Source organism: Anser anser, assembly GCF_964211835.1.
Source record: "Anser anser genome assembly, chromosome: 3".
Taxonomy (NCBI): Eukaryota; Metazoa; Chordata; class Aves; order Anseriformes; family Anatidae; genus Anser; species Anser anser.
This window is the reverse complement of record NC_139722.1, coordinates 6,642,007-6,662,097: the sequence shown is the minus strand read 5'-3', so window position 1 is coordinate 6,662,097 and position 20,091 is coordinate 6,642,007. Positions and strand designations below refer to the sequence as shown.

Below are 20,091 nucleotides of genomic sequence, written 5' to 3'. Positions count from 1 at the left end.
CAACGTAAGCAAGTGTAAAATGTCTATAACACTGGACAAATTCCCTCTTACGGCTTACCAATATGAAAATATCACAGTAAGATATATTAGAGAATTTCTGTTTTGCAAAGAATAATTTTACTTCAGAAAGACAGGAATATCTAAATTCTCTTTGATTATACTTTATGGTATGGAAGTTACACCAAGGAATCTTTGGAAGTTATTCAAAAGGAGAAGAAAGCATAAAGAAGCTAAGTATATAACATCTCAGTAACAGATGAGTAGTTTAGATGAGAAAGTATCTGGCAGCTCAGCAAACTCTTCAGACATGACACATGGAACAGCACAGCTAGATTCTCCACAGGTTTCTTCATTGTAAGTGATTAATAGATAGCTGCATACTCAGTACTAGATTTAGAAAGCTTCCAGAGAAAACAGAAAGCACATCTGCTTTGTAAGCAGATGTTTTCAGAGAAAAGTAGGACACAAACACAGTAAATACAAAAAGTTGTATGATTTCACAGTTTCAGTTACCCTTAAGCAGGACCCATCCCTGTCCTGGCCCTTTGCACAGCCACAAAAAGGCAGTACCAGAAGGAGGGAGTTCAGGGTAGCAAGTGCAGGAGCATCCTTCGAACAGTACAGCTGTAATCCAGGCTGAAGCATCCACATAACCACAGCCTGAGGATGCAGTTTTTCATTACAGCTGAGCTGACTGGGCCATGACCCTAATTTCCCAAGTCTCTCTTGACCTGATGTCTTCTGTAAGGGTAGATTTTGATTTTAAAGTCAACCTGTCTCACTAAAGCAGGTCACCAACACTGCAGACAACTGCTCATGCACCGAAGCAGTAGCAAGGAGACAGGATACACAGTGCAAGGGCACAGATCAATGCTGAACTGAGCAAGAACAGAAGCAGAACTTACTAAGAAGATAAAAACTTTCAAAAACATACTAAAATATTTTAATCAGCTGAAAGGTCTTGCAATTAAAAATTCATTCCATTATAAATATAACTGGTATGAAACTCTTAACATTTCGGTAATAACTAGGCTGCTGTATGATCACAGCAGAAACAATTCAATGGAGAAAACTCACCTTCACAAAGTTGTCAGGGAACATACCCCTCTTGCCATTTAGCTCCCCTTCTAGCCATCCTTCTTCTTCCAGTTTTTTCACATTCCTGATTATTTCCCCAACTTGAATCGTTAACTCGTCGTCATGCACTGCGTCATAGTCATACTCCACGATATAGTCCACTGAAGGAAAAAAAAAACCACAGTGAGTGCGACTCAGAAATGCGGAAATGGAACTTTAAAGCCATGCATGAACAAAAAGGCAGACCTAACAACAAATGCTTGTTTGTGAGTTGTAGTGTCCCCATCCATTTTAGAAAGGAAAAATAGAAGCGTCACTTATTCGAGGAAAACCAGGAATATGGCATATTTTGGTGGCGGTGGTTTTCGTTGTGTGCACATGTGGTAAAAGGGGCTAAGGGGGAGCTGTCCAAAATCCGAGTCCCAGCCTAAGACTTAACAACCATGAACCACTGCCCACAGGGAAGGCATTTGTTATTCAATGCATATTTGGGGGTCAAATAGAAGGTTTCAAATTGTGCAGGTATGGTAATGCTTTCTTAATTTTCATACTTATATCTGCTTTTATGCCTACAAAAGAAAAAGATTCAATACTTTTGCAAGTTTGAGCCAAGAAATTTAATACAAGCAAGCCAGAAAGAGCATGACTGACAGTATCAAACAACTCAATATGCACAGATATTTAAAAGACACCCTCCTTCAGAATCATCTGGTTTTGTAGAAAGATGAATAAGCAAGCAAGCTTTAATTTTGACATAATTAAGTTTACTCAGAGGAGCCTAGCAATATATTTATGTACTTGTCCATCTGTTGCACAAGATCCACTGGAGTTGCTTACTGGCAGCTGAAGGCTTGTTTGGCAATAAGAGCTCGTTTGTTCATCGAGAAATTCTGTTTATGACAGGACTTTCCACAAACCTGCAGTAATCAAATAATTTTCCCTCTCACAAATCCAGTGAGGACAATCAGGTGCTACAAGACATAACGCTACGCTCACCAAAACCTCCCTCTAATCTACAGATCACAACATACACGTGCAAAGACAAGACCACAGGAGTGTTGAAAAGACAGAAATCTTGAATAGCTGTAGAGGTTTTTTTGTCCTTTTTTTTTTTTTTAAACCCAGATTAGCCCTTATTTTATCAATGCATGATAATGTACAAGAATTACTTCATAATTAAGGAATCAAACTGGCAAAAGTCACATCATGTGTCCCGTCCCCACCCCAGCATTGAACTTACAGCTCCATTAAATCCATTAAATTAATGCACAGTTCTTATCCATGGGCAGTTGTTTTTTTTTTTTTTTTTTAAATCAGGAATGCTGCTGCATGTTTTGAAATGCAGCTTTTATCCCTCTGCTGCCTACAGATGAAGTCAGAAAACCAGCCTGGTAAAAATCAAAACTACAGGATTGTACCACAAATCCACGAGAAGCTAGGATGATCTGTCTGGCAAACTCTGTTCTGAATAGACCAACTAACAAAGGAGACAGCTGAAAATAAATCATGGATCATAAAGACAACAGCTATTCATCACCTGCAGCTTGGAAATCAAAATGTCACGTTCCAACCAACTCAACTCAGCCACTGGGGAAACCAAGATACATAAAAACATAAGAAATAGCCGTGTTATGTATTTGTCTTGGGACAAACTCGATTTTGAAGCACATCAGCAGCTATTATATCTCAAAATACACAATATAGGACCAGGTTGCGAAGTTAAATATGGAAAATGGATCAGAACACAAAGTCAGTCATTGTAACTGCATAAAACATCACTCTCTGTGACTCGACCTGCCGAACACCTGGGCCTTTTTCCCCAGGACAGTCTGAAGTAGGCAATCACAGCCACGCTATGTCAATATGAACTAATTCTTTTGAAAGCCTCTTTATTTCCTTGGGGGAATTTTCTGTATTTGCTCTTGAAATACACAGCACATTCATTTTGGTCACCTCCCCAGACTGTAAAACATGGACATGGTTGTGCCAACAGCTGAAGTTGGACCTCGAGAACCTCCCAGTCATCATCCAAGAGTTCCAAAGAAAAATTGCAGCAAACACAAATATCAGCTTTTTATTCTTGGAATTTACACGTTGAATTTCCTCTTGTATCTGTCAATGATGTTTAATGCCATCCTCTTTCTCATATGTAGACAAGCCAGATCTAAATTCTACTACCCTGCCTGGAAAGTAGGAGGGATGACATGGGGAATGTCAAAATGGTTTCATCCCATGTATTTTTCATGTGATGACACAAACAAGTTACAAATCTCTTTACTGCTTAGTCTTCATGAGGAAGATTTACCAGTTTTGCTTTTCAACATCAGCAAGTAGCATTAGTTGAACTGTTCAGGTGGTTCAGACCGCAGCACAACGGGCAGGAAATCTTTCGACTGCCAAAAGAGCCCAGTTACTGGAAGACATAAGCTGCTGAAAGCTCTTGGAATTATTCTATTTTCCCAAGCAAAACACTGCTCAGTAGTGACAGAAAATGTTTTAAGAAATCGCAGCTCCTTAGAATAATGAGGAGTCGTGTCAGTCCATGGAACGTACTTCTAAATATTTCAAACACTGCGCTCTCATTTAAAAGCTTTACTCAAGAACAGACCTGATACTGAAAGTGTCAGCAACAAGTGTAGTAATAGAAGCTGGTCAAAGCTTTCAGAAAAAAAAAAAATCAGAGTGCCAACCAGCAGAATATCTCAGCAGCATAAACCATCAAAAAATATCTATTTCACCTTCCTTTTGCTTTTTACACAGCTTTCTCCATTTCAAACTCAACTCAAATCGACGATCTGTAGCTTAAGAGTCCACAGTGACCAACTCTTGGACTCGAAATAATCTTCTCAAGCTGTAGCACGAACACTGTGAGGTTTAACACACTTTTTTTGTGCATCCAGCAGGACCAAAGCTCCCCAAGAAGGGAGACAACATTCTGCTGAAGGAACAAGAAGCGATGGGCACCACCTGAAGCCAAACAAATCCCCCTTAAACCCATACATACACGTACACCACCCGCCATGAGGATGATCAACCTCTCTGGGAAGCAGTGGTGTCTCCTTGGAGGTGCTCAGGGCCCAGCTGGATGCGGCCGTGTGCTGAAGCTGAGCAGGTGTGAGCTGGACCAGACAACCAGAGGTGCCTTCCAGCCTCAGATGTTCTGCGATTGATTTGAGGGAAAGTTTCACCTTCGTTGGCAGCTCTCGGTCATCCAACCGCATCATCGAACCATGACAGCTTTCAATGTCACTGCAGAACCTTCCCAGAGAGTGTTGAGGGGTCCGACCTGATTTTGGGTCAAAATTAAATCAATGGTGCTAAGTGAAAAAAAAAATAATCAACTTTTGGGGAAACGTGGTTATAGTAGGCTTTGTGGGACTTGTCTGTTCAGGTCTTCGTTTCCAGTAAGATGACAGCTTATTAATAAAATAGACCAAATATGTCAAAGCCAGTCAGCCCCATCAACAACCACTGACTGCATTGTTTCCCCATGGCAGATGGGAAAAGCGTCCTATTTAACAGCACTGCCTCTTGGATAAAATAGTGAGCATTACTGGCCAACACAGCTACATTACCCAAACAAATCATCCCAATTCTGCTGGCAGAGGTGACCCCTTCACTTCTCTAAAACTTACACAATCAGTTCTTCTGTGTTGGCACCGGGACGTGGCAGAAGGCAAGCCTCCTGATAAGCACAACTGCCTAACGCCCATCTTCACTGCTTTTAAACAAAGGGAGCCTTCAGCTGCACAGGCTCTTCCTGGAGTCACCTGTTACAGGAGCCTACAGTACAGGTCCCTCTGGGAACCTACAAATATCAACAAAAAAATAATGGGAAAGACTGGAAAATATACTGACATTCAAGCCTGTCTGCGTCTTGAGTAGAAATAGCCAATGTCACACACACACACAGCAAGAAGCACATTTTCACATTCCTGGTCCCTTGTTTAGGATATTACAGTACCATCAGAATTTGGAGACCTTTCTGTAGTAGCCAGAAGACGACAGAAACCAGACAAAGTAAATCCCTCGCAAAACACATATAATAGCTTATAAAACAACAACAACAGCAACATTGGTGGGATAACTGAAATCCTCTCGAGCTATTCAGGAAGCCTTGCTGAAAGCTGCTGCAGGCCTGGAGGGGCAAGCCCGGCACTGAGCCGCAAGAACTCAAGTTGTGTGCCACGCTCCATCGAGGTCTCCTCAGGCAGGGTTTAGGTCAGTCCAGCTGAAAAGTCATTTATTGGAACCTCGAGCCTGGAAAGTTGTCTGGCCTCCAGAAGCGCCTTGCCAGAAAAGCTGCAGTTAAGTCAGAACAGAGAGTTGCTAGAAGCCTGAAATAAACCTCGTTAGCTGTGTAAGTGCTGTTTATCCTGACAATCTCAGAAAACAAAGTTTAGGCTCTTATAAAATTAAGCTAACTCTTTGGTCATTATGTGGGAATACAAACACACAATGCTACAAAGGTGCTCACTTTTATCACAGACAAAGCTTAGGTTAGAGACAAAAGATAAACCACAATCCTATCCTTTTACTATGCCACATTTCTTCACAACTATCCCAAAATCAGGTGTTAATCTGAAGGAGAACGTTCCTTTACAGTTGTTTTTCCCCAGAAACATTCCTACAGTTTCTAAGATGACTACAACGAGTTGAAGCCCTTCGAGTCCAAAGAAAAAAAAACAAAACTGGTGAAGGGTCTAGGAAACAAGTATGGCAATACCATAGCATATGATCAGCCACCAAAGACAGATCTTTACACTGAAAGAAGCTCTTCAGATGCTGGACACTGAAAACCCACCCATAAACGCTAAACATAAGCAGTGCTATAAGAGCCTTTTTCCCCACCTCAGCATCACATAATTCACTGTCACGCTGACTTGAGTCACCCATGACTATCCATATGCTCAAATAAAGAGACCTGGTAGACTCTCCATTGCCCATGAAATTCTAGCCCCTGCTTCCAAAACTTATTAATTTTGTCCAACAAAGCTCTCCTGGTAAGACACATGCACAAAGTGAGCACCTGGCTTTGGACAGCCCCAGCCAAAAGCCTCAGCCAGGCTCCCTCTTCTGGGCTCTGCACCTGCCCCCATGATTCACTCTCCTCTTTAAAGAGTGACCCTAAAAGACCACGATAACCAGTTCCCCAAAGGTTAAAGTATCCTCTTGGGGTACAGACGTGGGTTCAGTCTTCCTCACGCTGAGCAGGTAAGCAGCCCAAATTTCCCACTGCTGGGGAGATGTCTCTGCCCACTGATCCTGTTCAAGGAGGCAGGTACTTCCTTTCCTTTCACGCTCCAGTAAGCATGACAGACTGAAGCTTGGAGAGATGGAAACACAGAATTTCCTTCTTTCCTTCTCATGGTGCCCAAGATAGCTATATCATTAATGGAAAGAGGGGAAACTGCAAATCTGTGTTTTCAAGACAACTCAATGCAGGGATGCTGTGATCCCATGCTCATCTGCATGGTCCCTTCCTCCTGCTTAGTGCTGAAATCAGTACTTGTTTGTACTTCTGGTAAATCAGATAAAGAAAATAGCCCAAGCAAAGACTGCCAACTTTCCACACGTTAATCTCCTTAAGATGACTCACTGCAGGGTCAGAGGAGCAAGACTGCATCACAGCCAACTTAGACCCATGTCTGTATCATTGCTGCAGTCCAGATCAGGGGCACGCTCCTCAGTGAAACTCCAACCCCCTCACTGATCGTGCTTCAGCTCACAGCGTGGAGCCATCTCACAGCAGGCAAGTCGGATGTCTTCTCACTGAAACTAAATCTGAGACAGGCATCCCAGGACTGCATCCCTCATTGCACATTAATCACTAATAAGCACTAAGTCCGTGGGGTGAGACTAAAACCAGGACGATATGGAAGTGTCGAAAGCATGCAGGTCCCTAAAACCGGGGGTTTTCCCCTACAAGTCCACTTTCCTTGCCCCTCCCCGCATACTGCTTCACACGTTGCCAAAAGCTGCCCTAAAACCACACCTTAGCATAATGCACAAATGAGCAAAGCCACTGGATTCCTGTCAACTCTCACCTTAGGGATGTGGTTCCGAGCTGTTAAGAACTGAACGTGGAAAGAGCACATTTGGCTAAGAGACCACGCAGCCTACCCACACTTTACAGTCCCACTCATCACAGCCTTCGAGAAGCCAACGGGTTTACGTGATGGCACAAGGAACAGCGGCTGGTCCCACCGAGCTCAGCTGTGCAGCCGCTGCATTCACGCTCCACGTGAAGGACTTGCAAAACAGCTGTGTCACCGCAACTTACCTCAACACTAAGCATCACAAGCGAGATCACCAGCCTTCATTCCAGCCCAGAAGGAAGGTGGGTGCCTTGTGTACAGCCTCAGAAGCGCCAGTGACATAACAGGGCCATTGCAACACATGCCTGCTTCCAGAGGAGCTATCCCAGCCACGCCAGCTTCATTCTCCATCAGCATCCCTACACCGAGGCAGTCACACTGCTTCCTGCTGCTGCAGCTCTCCTCACCCACACGTACCCACCACAAGGAAAGGATGGGGCAGACGAGATGGTATTCAGCTTAAGGTGATGCTGGCCTCATATTTCAATACTCCAAGTTTTGTTTAAAGCAAAGTGCTCTCAGCTATGAGGATTCTTTACTAATTTATAATAAAAACCACCATGCCAATGGAATTGAAAGATTTTTGTGCCACTCTATACACATTTTCTTTTAAGCATATACAACTGAATATACAACTGAATCCCAATTAGCTGTCAAAGGATTATTCCAGTTGTGGCTTATTTCCTAGGTAGAGAACCTACATCTGTAGGATTTATTAGCCCCTATGCTGGACAAATAAATACTGCTTTCCAGCAGCAGAGGTCCCCTCCATACAAACAACTACACACTGTTGGATCCAAACAGATTCTACGTAACACCAGCTCAGCCACGTCCACCCAGACTCTGGAAGCACCACAACGACCATGGTGCCATCCGCCAGGGACTGGGTTTGGATCCTGACAGGGTCTGCTCCATTTGGAGAGACAGCCTTTTGTACTCACTCCAACACAGCCCGCAGCTCGGCAGGCTAATTAGGTTCGGCGCAACATTAGACGAGCACGGAGCCGCCACGCTGCAGGGCCAGGCCAAATTCTCAACAAGTCCCAGGAGATCCTCCAGCGTAGGAGCTCAGGCAGAGCACAGCCCCAGCCTGAGCTCCCGTTCACACAGTACAGTGCCTGGACACCTCAGCCTTCCAGTGCTGTCCCTCCTTCCATCAGATTAAGAAAAAAAGTCTTTAATTTAGAGAGGAATTTAAAAATCAAGTCCTTCCAATCAAAAAACATAATAATTGTTGTAAAAAATGTATCATTTTTCAGGTATACAAAACATCTTTTTTCTATCACAAGCCGTTAATGTATGTGACGGTTTGCAAGACCAGTTAGAAACTCAATGAGTACTTTTCAGTGCTAACAGTAAGGGTATTTTATACTGGTCTACTGTTTTTAGAATGAAAATAAATTAAAATAAGCACACACACATACAAAAGTTTTAAAACATATTATGCAAGTCTCACATTATCCAGTATCACCCCTGGGCCTTTATTTGTCCCGATCTCAGCATCAGCTGTCCAGCTACTGTCAGCTTACCATTTCAATTAAATACTTCAAGCTTCAAGGCAAAAAAAATAAAAGAGGGGAAGGAAAGAGCCAGACTAAAAAGTAGTTCTGTTCTTTTTCTAAAGCATGGAGTCCCAAAACATTTCACTCTTTCTAACGGTAAACACACAAAATTTTTGTAATGCAATTTTACCCGAATGTCAGATATATACAAAGAGAAATACGTATCAGCAACTGGCTTTAACACGCCTTCTTTCAGAGACATCCTGTGGCTGATAGGCGACCCACAAGATCTCTTAATGAAGTTTCTCACACTCCCAATTTCACTTCTACAACCGATGTGCCACTCTGCAGAAGTCGGCCAAGCTGAATGCAAATCGACTTCTACCAGGGGACAGTTCTCCAAAAAATACCTTCCCAGTGCTACGCCACTGACACCCCAGTCCCTATCTCTAGCCGACATGATTCCCAGCCAGCTCTAGTCGCTGCTGAAACCATTGACAAAGCAAAATTTGAGTAAAGTTCTGCTTTTTCCTTCTTCTTTCCTTTCCACACGGGCCCCCGCAAGCGTCTGATAGTCTTCATTACACTCCGCAACTTGCCCTACGCCGCACCACCACCACCAAAAACACTTTGTGTAGACCAGTAATCCTGCTACTGCAATACCTTCCCTAAAAAAACAGGAAAATCAAACCAGCAGTCTACCTGTGAGACAGCTAAAAGCCAGGAGCCTTGGTTCTGCCTGTACAGAGCTGCTCCATCTAGAAGGCACCCTGGATTCACCTGGCATTTGGCACAGGTCTGGTAAGTCAATGGTAGGTTCCTCAAGAAATGACTCGACACATATTTACATGAGATTCTATCTAATTTTACAGACCGTGAATGCTGAAGGAATTAGGAAAACGCACAGCTGAAAACTACGGAAAACGGTAACAAGAAGTTCATTTGCATTCTAACAGTAAATCTCAAATGACGGCTTCTCAAGCTGGCTCCAGTACAATTAGCAAGAAACTTTGTGAAGGAAATTAAACACAAACACTGCAGCAGAAATCCTGCCTAGCAGCCTGCCCCGAAGCACCAAAGATGCAAACACCACACGCCTCATTTTCCTACTCTATTCTCCCTTAGCTTTCTGGAGTGTCTACCACTGCATATGAGCAGATAGAACACGCTTTAAAAATAAGAGTATGGTTTTGTATGTTTGTTTCCCCCTCAATTCCCCTAAGCTCTCTGAGCAAGAATTATCAGGCTCTCCCCACCCCTCATTACAAGAATGTGTCAAGAGGAGACAGGAAGCATCAGAGGAAAACCGGTACTAACTGCAGTTATCACAGGCTAACTGTGAAAACACGCAAGGGCAAAGTGTTTTACCTGAGAAAAAATTATGTTGAACAGAAAGCGATGTTTTATGTTACTTGCTGTTTCTTTCACTGTGTCCGAGTAGAGCTCACTGTAAGAAACCAGCATGGAAATGAGCGAGGTGACACCTGCAGGAAAGGCAGCAAACGTCTTCACAAGTACAGCTGAAGAATTGCTGCTAAGCTGATAAGCACAGAAAACCACGGATCTCAAAGGGCACAGGGGAATGTGCTGAGAAATAAAAAATCCTCAAGCCATGACTCAGATACTGTTCTGTATACAGACTTGCACCTCTTCCTCTATCCCTTCCCTTAATTTTATAACATCTATTTAGTAAAACATTCAACATCCAAGGTGAGTCACAAAACATCTGCCTACAAAAAAAAAACTGCCAAGAAGCTCTGAGCAAGAAAATAAGCATATCTCTTTTGGCTCAAATCCAAAGCACCAAATAAGCAGAAGCACCACAGGGTCAGCAAAGGGGTCAGGCCGCATTTACAGGTTCGTTAGCATTTTTCCCTCCAAACCTCCACTAGATAATTAGCAGACAGAAATACATGTGAAGGCTCTGTTGTTTATCTTAGCCAGAAATCTTTTTACAAAGTTACCAAAAAAATCTGTATTTGAGTTACACAAAGGTTTCCTTCCTTCTGTACCAGGGCTCCACATTGCTACAAAAGCTTCAGCTCCTCCTGCAGACTGTTGTGAGGACTCCTGTAGCCAAAAAGGATGGAATGATCAGAGCTCCATGTTACGAATACATAAATGACAAAAACAAGAAAGTCTCTGAAAGCTTTCTGAGTTTAAACCAAAAGAAAACTCCTTTTGCACTACCCAAAAAAATGCAAAAATGCTTTGATATATAGCCCACAACTTGGCACGTATCTCATTCAGAATAACAATTTGTATTTCTGCAAACATGGCAAGAAGCTGGCTTTGAAATAAATTTATGGAAACTTAAAAGCATCATTAGGAGCATGCACAAAGTGTTCTCTTCAGCTTTAAAAACAGAAATGATGCAATAGGCTGAGTGGTCCCAGGCTGGGATCTTTCAAAAACCACAAAATATGCTTAGCATTAGAACAGAGGCAAGTGCTCCTATCTGACTTCACACTGTCAGGATGGCCCACACTAATTATTGCATTAATGAAGTTAATTTACTTTCTAGTGCAGACACTTAAGTCAATGCAAAAACTGAACTGTTGACTGAAAAGCACAGTTAGAGATCCTTATGCAATGGATTTTTACAAAAGCCAGTCAAAACCACAAACGCTCAAGGGCACCCTGCAACCCCAATCAGATATTTTTAAAGGAGATGAAGTTGCTTCGTTAGCTCAATTAGGTTCTAAAATTCAGGAAATCAAGTCCTTTAAACATTCGTTTGTAACCTCAATTTTGAAGGGATTTAACCATATCTTATTAAGAGTATGATTTAAGTCAGCGTGGTTTGCAACACTTGGAATCACAGAGGGAATTAAAAGGTTTGAAAGGACCTCTGGAAGGCGCTTACTCCAAATTGGTCACAGCAAGGCTGACCTCAGAGTCAAAACAAGTCACTCGAGGCATTGTCCAGCTCAATCTTGAGACTTCAAAGGACGGAGGTAACACAAACACGCCCAGGTGCCTTTCTGAGATGAGTCTGTTGGCATCCCTCTTGCATTTGAGAGGAAAGGGGACCAAAACTGGACACGGTATTTTAGATACAGCTTTGCAAGTGCCAGATAATAGAATCAGCGAGGTTGGAAAAGACCTCTATGATCATGACATCCAAGCACCAACTTGAACCTCCAAGTCCCACCACGAACTGGTGTCCCTTAGCGCCCCAAGCACGATTAGCAGGGACTTCCAGCTACTCCCCTGTAAAAGCCACCTGCCATGCAGCGAGGCCGGTCCCCATCGGTACTGGATTTTCTCTTTCACTCATTTCTAGGATTTACAGGAGGCTCCTGTTGGCCCAGTGCCCCTGCAGCACGCCAGCCATCCCCTCCTCGCTCAGCGTGTGGGGAGGACGCACCGTCCCATCGTCTGGGCGGCTGGATATCATCACCAGCCCTGTACCAGCCCCAGGAACACCTCGTCGACCACTGCCAGTTTGGCCTTGAACCGTTGACTGGTTGGCTTGGGTTCCAGCCTCCCTCCCACCTTGCAGTCTACCCACCTAGCCTATTTCTCCTCCCTTTGGCAAAATGCCACAGGCAACAATGTCAAAAGCCTTGCCTGTATATAAGAGCTCATTCTCCCCTTGTCCACAGAACTGGTCGGGTTATCATAGAAAGCAACCACGCTATTTAAGTCATTTGTTCTCTGGAAACCCATGCTGGCTGCCCTGTCACCTCCTTGCCCTTTGCGTACCTTCAAGCAGTTTTCCCAGAGGTCTGCTCCCTCACTTTGCCAAGGAGCGAGGTGAGACTGACTGCCCATACCCCCGGGTCCTCCTCCTCACCTCTGATCAAGAAAGGAGGAGTAACCCCAGGATGTAACGAAGACGTAACATTGAACTAGAAAGCAAATATAAAATCTTGCTAGGTATCCACAGGGTGTGTTTTACAGAACACAAGTTTCATCTTGCTCTTATATCCAGTCTTCTGCTAGGCACTCAGAATGGAGAAGCTAGGACTGCCCCCCGTCCTTCTGTACTTGAATATGATCTCACACACCTTGGAGAAAACCAAGCTCACGTGAACATGCCTCTCAGCCTGTCTCCCCACTCTACTCTAATTTTCCCCCTGTACACCCATTCGGTTGAAACATGTCAGATTAATGTCTCTAAATAAGTGTTATACCTTTTTTTTTTTTTCCCTACCCTAACACTCCTACTCCTTTAACCTGCTGGTTGGCTAACCGTCAAATATGCAGCCTGGAAACAGCTACAGCATGTGCTGTGTCTTGCGTAGCTAATTGATAGTAACACAGAACTGCAGGTATTTAAGGAATTTAGGGAGGGAACAGAGACATTACAGAAGGTTATGAAAAACTGTCTGGGGCTCAGGATAGTGCTCATTGCAGACAGGAGAGAACTGAACACAAGTTCATAGAAAGCTCACCATCATCTCCACTCTTCTCACCACATTCTCTTGAAGCAGCAGTTCCGATTCCAAAAACCACAGGAAATCCCTTTAGTCTGTCCCCGTGTATTTCATAACTACCGAGCACAACCCTGGTGACCCAATTACACACACAGACAATAAATAATAATAATAATAATAATACACGTATACACATGGAGAGAATGAACAATATAACTTCGGCTTTTTTTTTTTTTTTAAATTAGGTCAGGATTTACCACTTCAGCCACTACACAGAACTGCAATACAGCAAGACACAACTCAGCCTGGGTAGGAAATCAGTATGGGCTTCTTGCCACACGGGCACGGCAGATGGTCTCACTCTGACAGCACGTTTTGTGTTTTATAAATAGATTTACTTCACCTGCTATTCATCAAGCCAGAGTCTTCCTGCTACTAGTTATCTACTAAGATATGTTTTCCTCTAATACATACATTACAAGCCATTTACATTACATCCATGTATTTAATGATTTTATTTCATAAAAATACAGTATTAAGATTGAAAGATCTTTCCACTTCACAGACTCTCCTTCTCTGTGCTGAAGGAGGCAGTGTATTTTCAGAACCACGTGTAATTTGGCTCAAGCATATAAAGCACTGTATTTGCTTTTTGAGAGCAAGAGAACATAGTTTATAATAATTTATGCTTCATAAAAATACTTTATTCTGCTGTTTGCAAACACTTTTGGAGATCTGCTGTCTCCTTATCTACCATACCTATGACAGTATGGGATTAACACACTCATCTTCTTCCTAATGTCTCCTTACTCCCTTCAGCATTTCTACTGCCCCTATTTCCAAACAGAATCTCATTTTACCTCACTTCAGAAAAGCTCTAATTCACTTGGGACACTGAAGTTCCCAAAGAAGAACCTATGTCCCACTCTCCCAATGATTATCTGGAACTGTAGACGCTCCCAGGCACCTTGTAAATACAGCTAAATTTGTGAAGTTTCACGTAAAAATCCCTGAACAAGAGAATTAACCACTTACAAGACCAAACACATGGGGGTCTGCTTTTCAGGAACAGTTGCTTCAGTCATTTTTCAGAGAGCATACTTTCTTACAACTAGACCAACGATATTTGATGATGAAGGAGTGATCCTGCATGTTTTCTGTCCCTACATCTCACACTGCTGACTCTCCCCTTGCACTGGTCTCACGCTGTTGGAGGGTATGCCGGCTTGATTTGCTGCCAAACCAGCCAGTTGGTTCTCTTCCAGTTGGATTCAACTCTGGCCAGTTTCTTCTACTAGATCGTCCCAGGGACACATGATCACTAAAATCTGCCAGAAGGGAAGATTAAAGAATGCATTGATAAAGTCATCAGGCAGGGAATGACCATATCTAGAAATGACGGATCCAGCACTTCCCTTGGCAATGTGTTCTAGTAGTTAATAGCTTCACTGATAGAAACATTGGGATGGTAAGATAAAACATGTGCAAACAGCAGTATAATTTAAGTCTTAGGTGGGCTTACTCAAGTTAATATTACATTTATCCATTTATGACAGCACTAAATAAGCCAACTTCCAGAAAAGCATTCAAATGATGCGGATGTTCAAACAATGGGAGTTCAAAAAAACGTTCAAATAATGGGAGTTCGGCCCAGCTGAGGAGATTCAAAATACAAAAGGACAGAGGTATACTGTCACAAACCACACTCAGGCTGCTTCTCAATACAGACAGACTACTGAGGACAACAAAAACCAAACCCACAGAAACACAAAAAACACCTCAACAATGAGGTCCAGCTGTTTATGAAGTATTTTCCCTTTAAAGCCATCACAAAGTCGATAAAGACACAGGCATAGCTTAAAAATGGCTAACATGGATGGAGGAAGACGACAAGAAGTTTTAGAACAGCCTTCTAAAAATCAAGTACAAGAGAGCTATGAAATAATCAGCCTGCTGGATCACAGACGTTACAGAGAGTGATTAAGATAGACTCTGAGGAGAAATTAAAAGTTTCAGCTTGAATCAAGTGCAAAGTAACCACAGGCTAAACTGTACAAGGTGAGATTCTCTCCCTTCCCTGGCCCCCTGAAATGCATTCCCACCCCCTCTCTCGCACAGGAGGTAACGACTGCGCAGTCGGAGCAAGGCCATTCGGCCTGCCGGCAGGGCAGTAAACCAGGCAGAGCAGTTTCCCCCACATCAGGCAGCTTATCAGCTCTCACCACAGCCTCATAACCTCCAGAGCCAAAGCAAGACAGGGAGAGTAACCGCAAAGCTTCGGCCCCTTGTGGCAGCAGCCTGAAGTTATCTCCAACGAGGCACAGAGCGAAACTGTACCCACAGGATGACTTTCAGAGCAAGTCAGATTACATGCCAGTCAGCCCTACAACAAAGCCTTTCCCAACTAGAGATACAACTTCAGAGTTAAATGATGTGATTCGCCTTTACCAAGAGTGAAAGCTTTATGAAACTAGCGGTTTCATTTCTCAGAGCAGCAAAGATGAAGACTTTTCTCTCCCCGGTCCCAAAAACACATTGCATGGGAATGACTCAAACCATTCTGACAAGTTTGCTCATTGTTCTGTTTTTGCATTTTTCCTGAAAAAAAAAAAAAGCAGAAACAATGCAGCTTAGGAAAAAGAAAAATGGGCTAAGTTAAGGTATACCAGTACATTTCCAATAAATCCAACTGAACTAAAGTTGTAAGAATCCTTTCCACCAGGCTTTATTTCAGCTAATGCTCTAAATGCACTCCAACTGACGCTGCTTTAAGTAACAACCTCACCTTCCTCTTGCTTCCATCCCGTTTTTTTGCAGCCATGAGCTTCCTCTCAATTCCTGCAGAGCCAGCCTGGCTGAAAGCTATTTCAGGAAGACAGGGAAGTTTCAGATGATTCAGCTTGTATAAACAAGGAAAGAGGACAACAATCACTGGCCAGAGCTAAGTGAAGGGTGAGACTTAATTTCAGCACCAGCTTAAAATGCTCAAGCTTCATATACAGTCAAAAACATGTGACTAAGGCTGACCACTTAATAATTTTCTCCAAAAGGTAAAAATTGATGACTTAGAGTCTTCTTTAGATGGTAAATCAGGCAAATTTCCAGGAACTCTGGAAAAACTGCTTTCTTAATTTAAAATAAAAAAATAATAATTCCAGTCCAGAAAAAATCTATTTACAGTCGCTGAGATGTGGCTGCTGCAGAAGCAGCAACAAAAAGAATAAAGAGAGCGCTCAGTGCTGCTTCATTCCAAAGCCATTTGCATATTTCTCTGCTATCAGAAAGTATCACATTCATGGTGATTTCAGTCCTATTCAGAAAACAGCATGAGTTTAAGCTATTCAAATAACTTAAAATAATACTTTACCTGGTTGAACCAACATAGGTGATAACACTGATTCTGAATTTCTTAAACAGTAATGTCAAATTTAAACTCTAAAGTTCTACGTTCACAAAGCTATTCTGTGCTAAGACATGAGCATACAGATCGCTGCTTCGTCCTCCAGTCAGAGCTCCAGCTGCAAGCTTCTCCTGTAACATCACAAGTCAGTGCTGTCCAAACTGATTAAATGACAGCAAAATGGCTTATTTTGGTTTTGAACATTCTCAAGCCAAAGATTTTTAGCAACAACCAACAGAAAAAAATAATATATCATTTTTCAAATATCAGGTTGCAGAGGTTTTTAATATTTTAAGATTAATATTAGACTCAAAGTTATTGCACTGAAAGCAATCCTGACTAACAGCTTGTTATACCTTGATTGTTTTATATGTACTAGACGTTCCTTTAAGAAAAGTTAACTTAATATTCTAGGTGACCTTGCATGATATTCACTTCAGTGCATATCATCCAGGAGTGGAAAGATTGAACTCATTTGGAAGACACATACTGTGACGCTTCCTTTAGTCTGATTTAGGACTCTGGCAGTAGCACGCCCTAACTATTTCAGGAAATGCAGATATGCTGCTCAAAAATGTCTACAATCCTTTGTTTTAGTCGTTCAGGTTTCCTGAAAAAGCAACATTTCCTATTGACTTTATATGAAATCAATTCTGCATACGGCTGGAGCAATAAAACTGAATCCAAGCCCAAAATAGTTGTTGCTATTAGTCAGAGAAAGTAAATATTTGTGCTGGCCTTACAACATTATTCAAATAAATTAAAGTTTATGCCAAGAATCACAGAAAAAATTAGGCTGACAGGAACCTATGGAGGTCACCTAGGTGAACATCCTGCTCAAAACAAGGCTGGCTTCAAAATCATGGTACACTTTTATTTAACATAGCAAGCAATCACTCTAGAAAGTAGGTGACTGAACAGATAGTTTTAGTACTTCAGCCCTGCTAAAAATCCTTGCGACAAGAAGCTGAGGGCAATGCAGGAGCAGGTTTAAGCTCACACCATCACAGGGACAAAGCTGCATGGAGCTATTTCTCATCACTGCATGGCTAGGGAGACTGCAAAGGCACAAAGTTAACCTTCGTGGAGCGTGTGGAACTTTTTAGATCACTCACGATCTGACAGCTTGGAGTAGAAGAGAAAAAGCAATGCTTACAGACCGGAAAGAAAAAGCTGAATATAATTTAACTACACTGCAGGAGGCTATTTCAAATCTTTTAAAAAGGAACAGAGACAGCTCAGGCAGTGTTTTAAGTGCCCAGGTTGCAAACACGGATCAGACACCCTCTCTTAGCTACAGGTCAGCCACTCTCAGCCACCAGCTTTCTGCTAAAAATAGCTACACACCAGAACCACTAGCAAAAAAATATATATATATCATTTGATCATCATACCTACTTCTGTCAAGTTGACCTGAGTCACTTTAGGCACTTCTACTGCTCTTCTTTCCTAATAAGTCACTTTTATGAAACTGGGTTAGGGAACTACTGTGCAAGCAGTCACATGCGATAGCGTATCTGCGGAAATAGAACTGACAGACAAGCTCAGCACCAACGGCCAGACAGGGACGGACTGGGGCAATCACCCAGCTTAGCCCCAGACAGCACGGCATACCCAACCACTTATTTTGTGTGTGCATGCAACCAAAAGACACTAAAAAGCTAAAGCAGGGAGACCACAGAGCGAAGGAGGTCAGCAAAGGTGAAGAGGCATCAAAGGCAAGATGCTATCTAACTGAAACAAAACACTAAGAACTGCTGGGAAAACAAAAGAAAACCGAGGCAGCAAATATAATTACATCCCTGTGTGGAGTTAGTCTTGAACAAAACATCTCTAACGACTCTTCACAACAAGATTAAAGTGGCATCAAAACTTAAAAATAAAAATTAAAATTAAAAAACACACAAAGATGACCAGCACGTGGAACGGCTCACACACGAGGAAAGTAAACACATGAAGATTTCTCAGTCTGAAAGACAAACGGCTACAGGAGATCAAAACGAAACCTGCAAGGTAATAACTACAAGGAAGTCAGCAAGTAAAAAATCTGCAATTTCTAAGAAATACAGAGACATCAGGCTGAGCAAGCAGCTTTAGGGGAGAGGGGAGGGAAAATGCACACAGACAGGAAGCATTCCCTCACACACACACCCCATTCATGTTAAATGCTCTCACTGCCACAGGAAGCTGTGGAGGGCACGAGCCGCATTCCTCCCAGCCCCACTTGTACAAGTCCCTGACGGTCTGTCACTATCGATTAAAAGATTCAGTCAAACTCCAAACACCTTTCAAAAAGTCCCAAAGTTACCGATTGCTTGCAAACACCTTAGAGAAAGTCCATAAATTACTAATTGCCCGGCAATGGGTGATGAGAGAAAATAGAGACGATCCCATGGCTGACCTGCTTTACATATCCTTTTCATAAACCTACCACGGACAGTGCATCAGCTCTTTCGTTTTCTTTCTTTTGGGGGATAGGGGGAAGCAAGCATGAACCAAGCTGACAGCCTTCAGCATGCTTTCACAGGATTTCTCCTCCACCTTGACCCAAACCCAGTATCCACCAACTCCTTCCAGCCACAGGGCTGTAGTAGCTTAGGTATTGCTCTTCCAAAGGTCAACTTTCCCTCATTTTCCCTTATGGTTTTGTCTAGAATACAAAAAATGATAAGAAAGCACTTTGCTCAACATTGCCAGCCAGCCTGTCACAGCCAGCAACAACCCTAATACAGACGAGCTGCTTCATTTAGCAATATCTTGGACTTCTGATTAAGTCATTTTATTCTTCAGTAGCTTACTGTAAATAAAGTTCAACTGCACACTGCATCTGACATATTTCTCGGTAAAAAGGACTCGTATGAAGTCCTTCTCGCTGAAGGACTCGTATTCTTTTTTCTTGACCAGTTACAAGAACAAGCGTTGTAGTAACGTTTCATTAATTCTTGTAATGCTACTAGTGAATATTCAACCTCTCACTGTCCCTGTGATAACACATTAAAAGCATTCAGTCTACTTAAAAAAAAAAAAAGACTTCTAGATTTTTTTTTGTTGCAACAGGAAGGTGAAGAAAGCAAAAGACTTCATGCAAGTTTAATGCTCAATGAAATTATAAATATATTTGGTCTACAGAAATTGTTTCATATTTGTACTCATTCTGTTAGCAGAGAAGAAGCGTGTCCAGCCTCTTAAAGTATTACACAATTTTTTCCAAAGATGAAACATACCAAATTCAGATACATTAACTCTTGGGAACCACAAATCTGTCAGCACTGATTTTTGCAAATGAAGTAAAGGAAAAAAAGGGTAACACAGCATGTAGAAAGAGTCCGTGAAATTTCAATGTATCACTGTGGTAGTGTATCAACTGTTGCTATAGTATTTCATTCTTAGTTGTGAAGAGACACAAAAATTATTTGTACACTGCAAATTCAGCTCAATCTCCTTGATAATGCCCAAGTTAAACAATCATATCGTTTCTCAACTATAATTAGGAAAATTGCCTGCTATGCAGCTATAAAAATAAACAGGAAAGGTGTCATAATGCAACTCTACCTCCCTCTAAATGGTTATCAACCCCGGGTAGCAAACAGACGATTCAATCAATAAAAACATCTTTCCCCAGAACGTCTGAA

At 42.3% G+C, this 20,091-nt stretch overlaps 1 protein-coding gene across 1 annotated transcript in view; it reads right to left on the bottom strand.

The window, feature by feature from the left end:
- The window catches only part of CD2AP (CD2 associated protein), a 75,452-nt gene that overhangs the window by 52,394 nt on the left and 2,967 nt on the right, over positions 1-20,091 (bottom strand). The window contains exon 2 of the mRNA XM_083828255.1: positions 1,078-1,238. Coding sequence (XP_083684381.1) covers positions 1,078-1,238 — 161 coding nt within the window. The remainder of the gene's footprint in view (positions 1-1,077; positions 1,239-20,091) is intronic.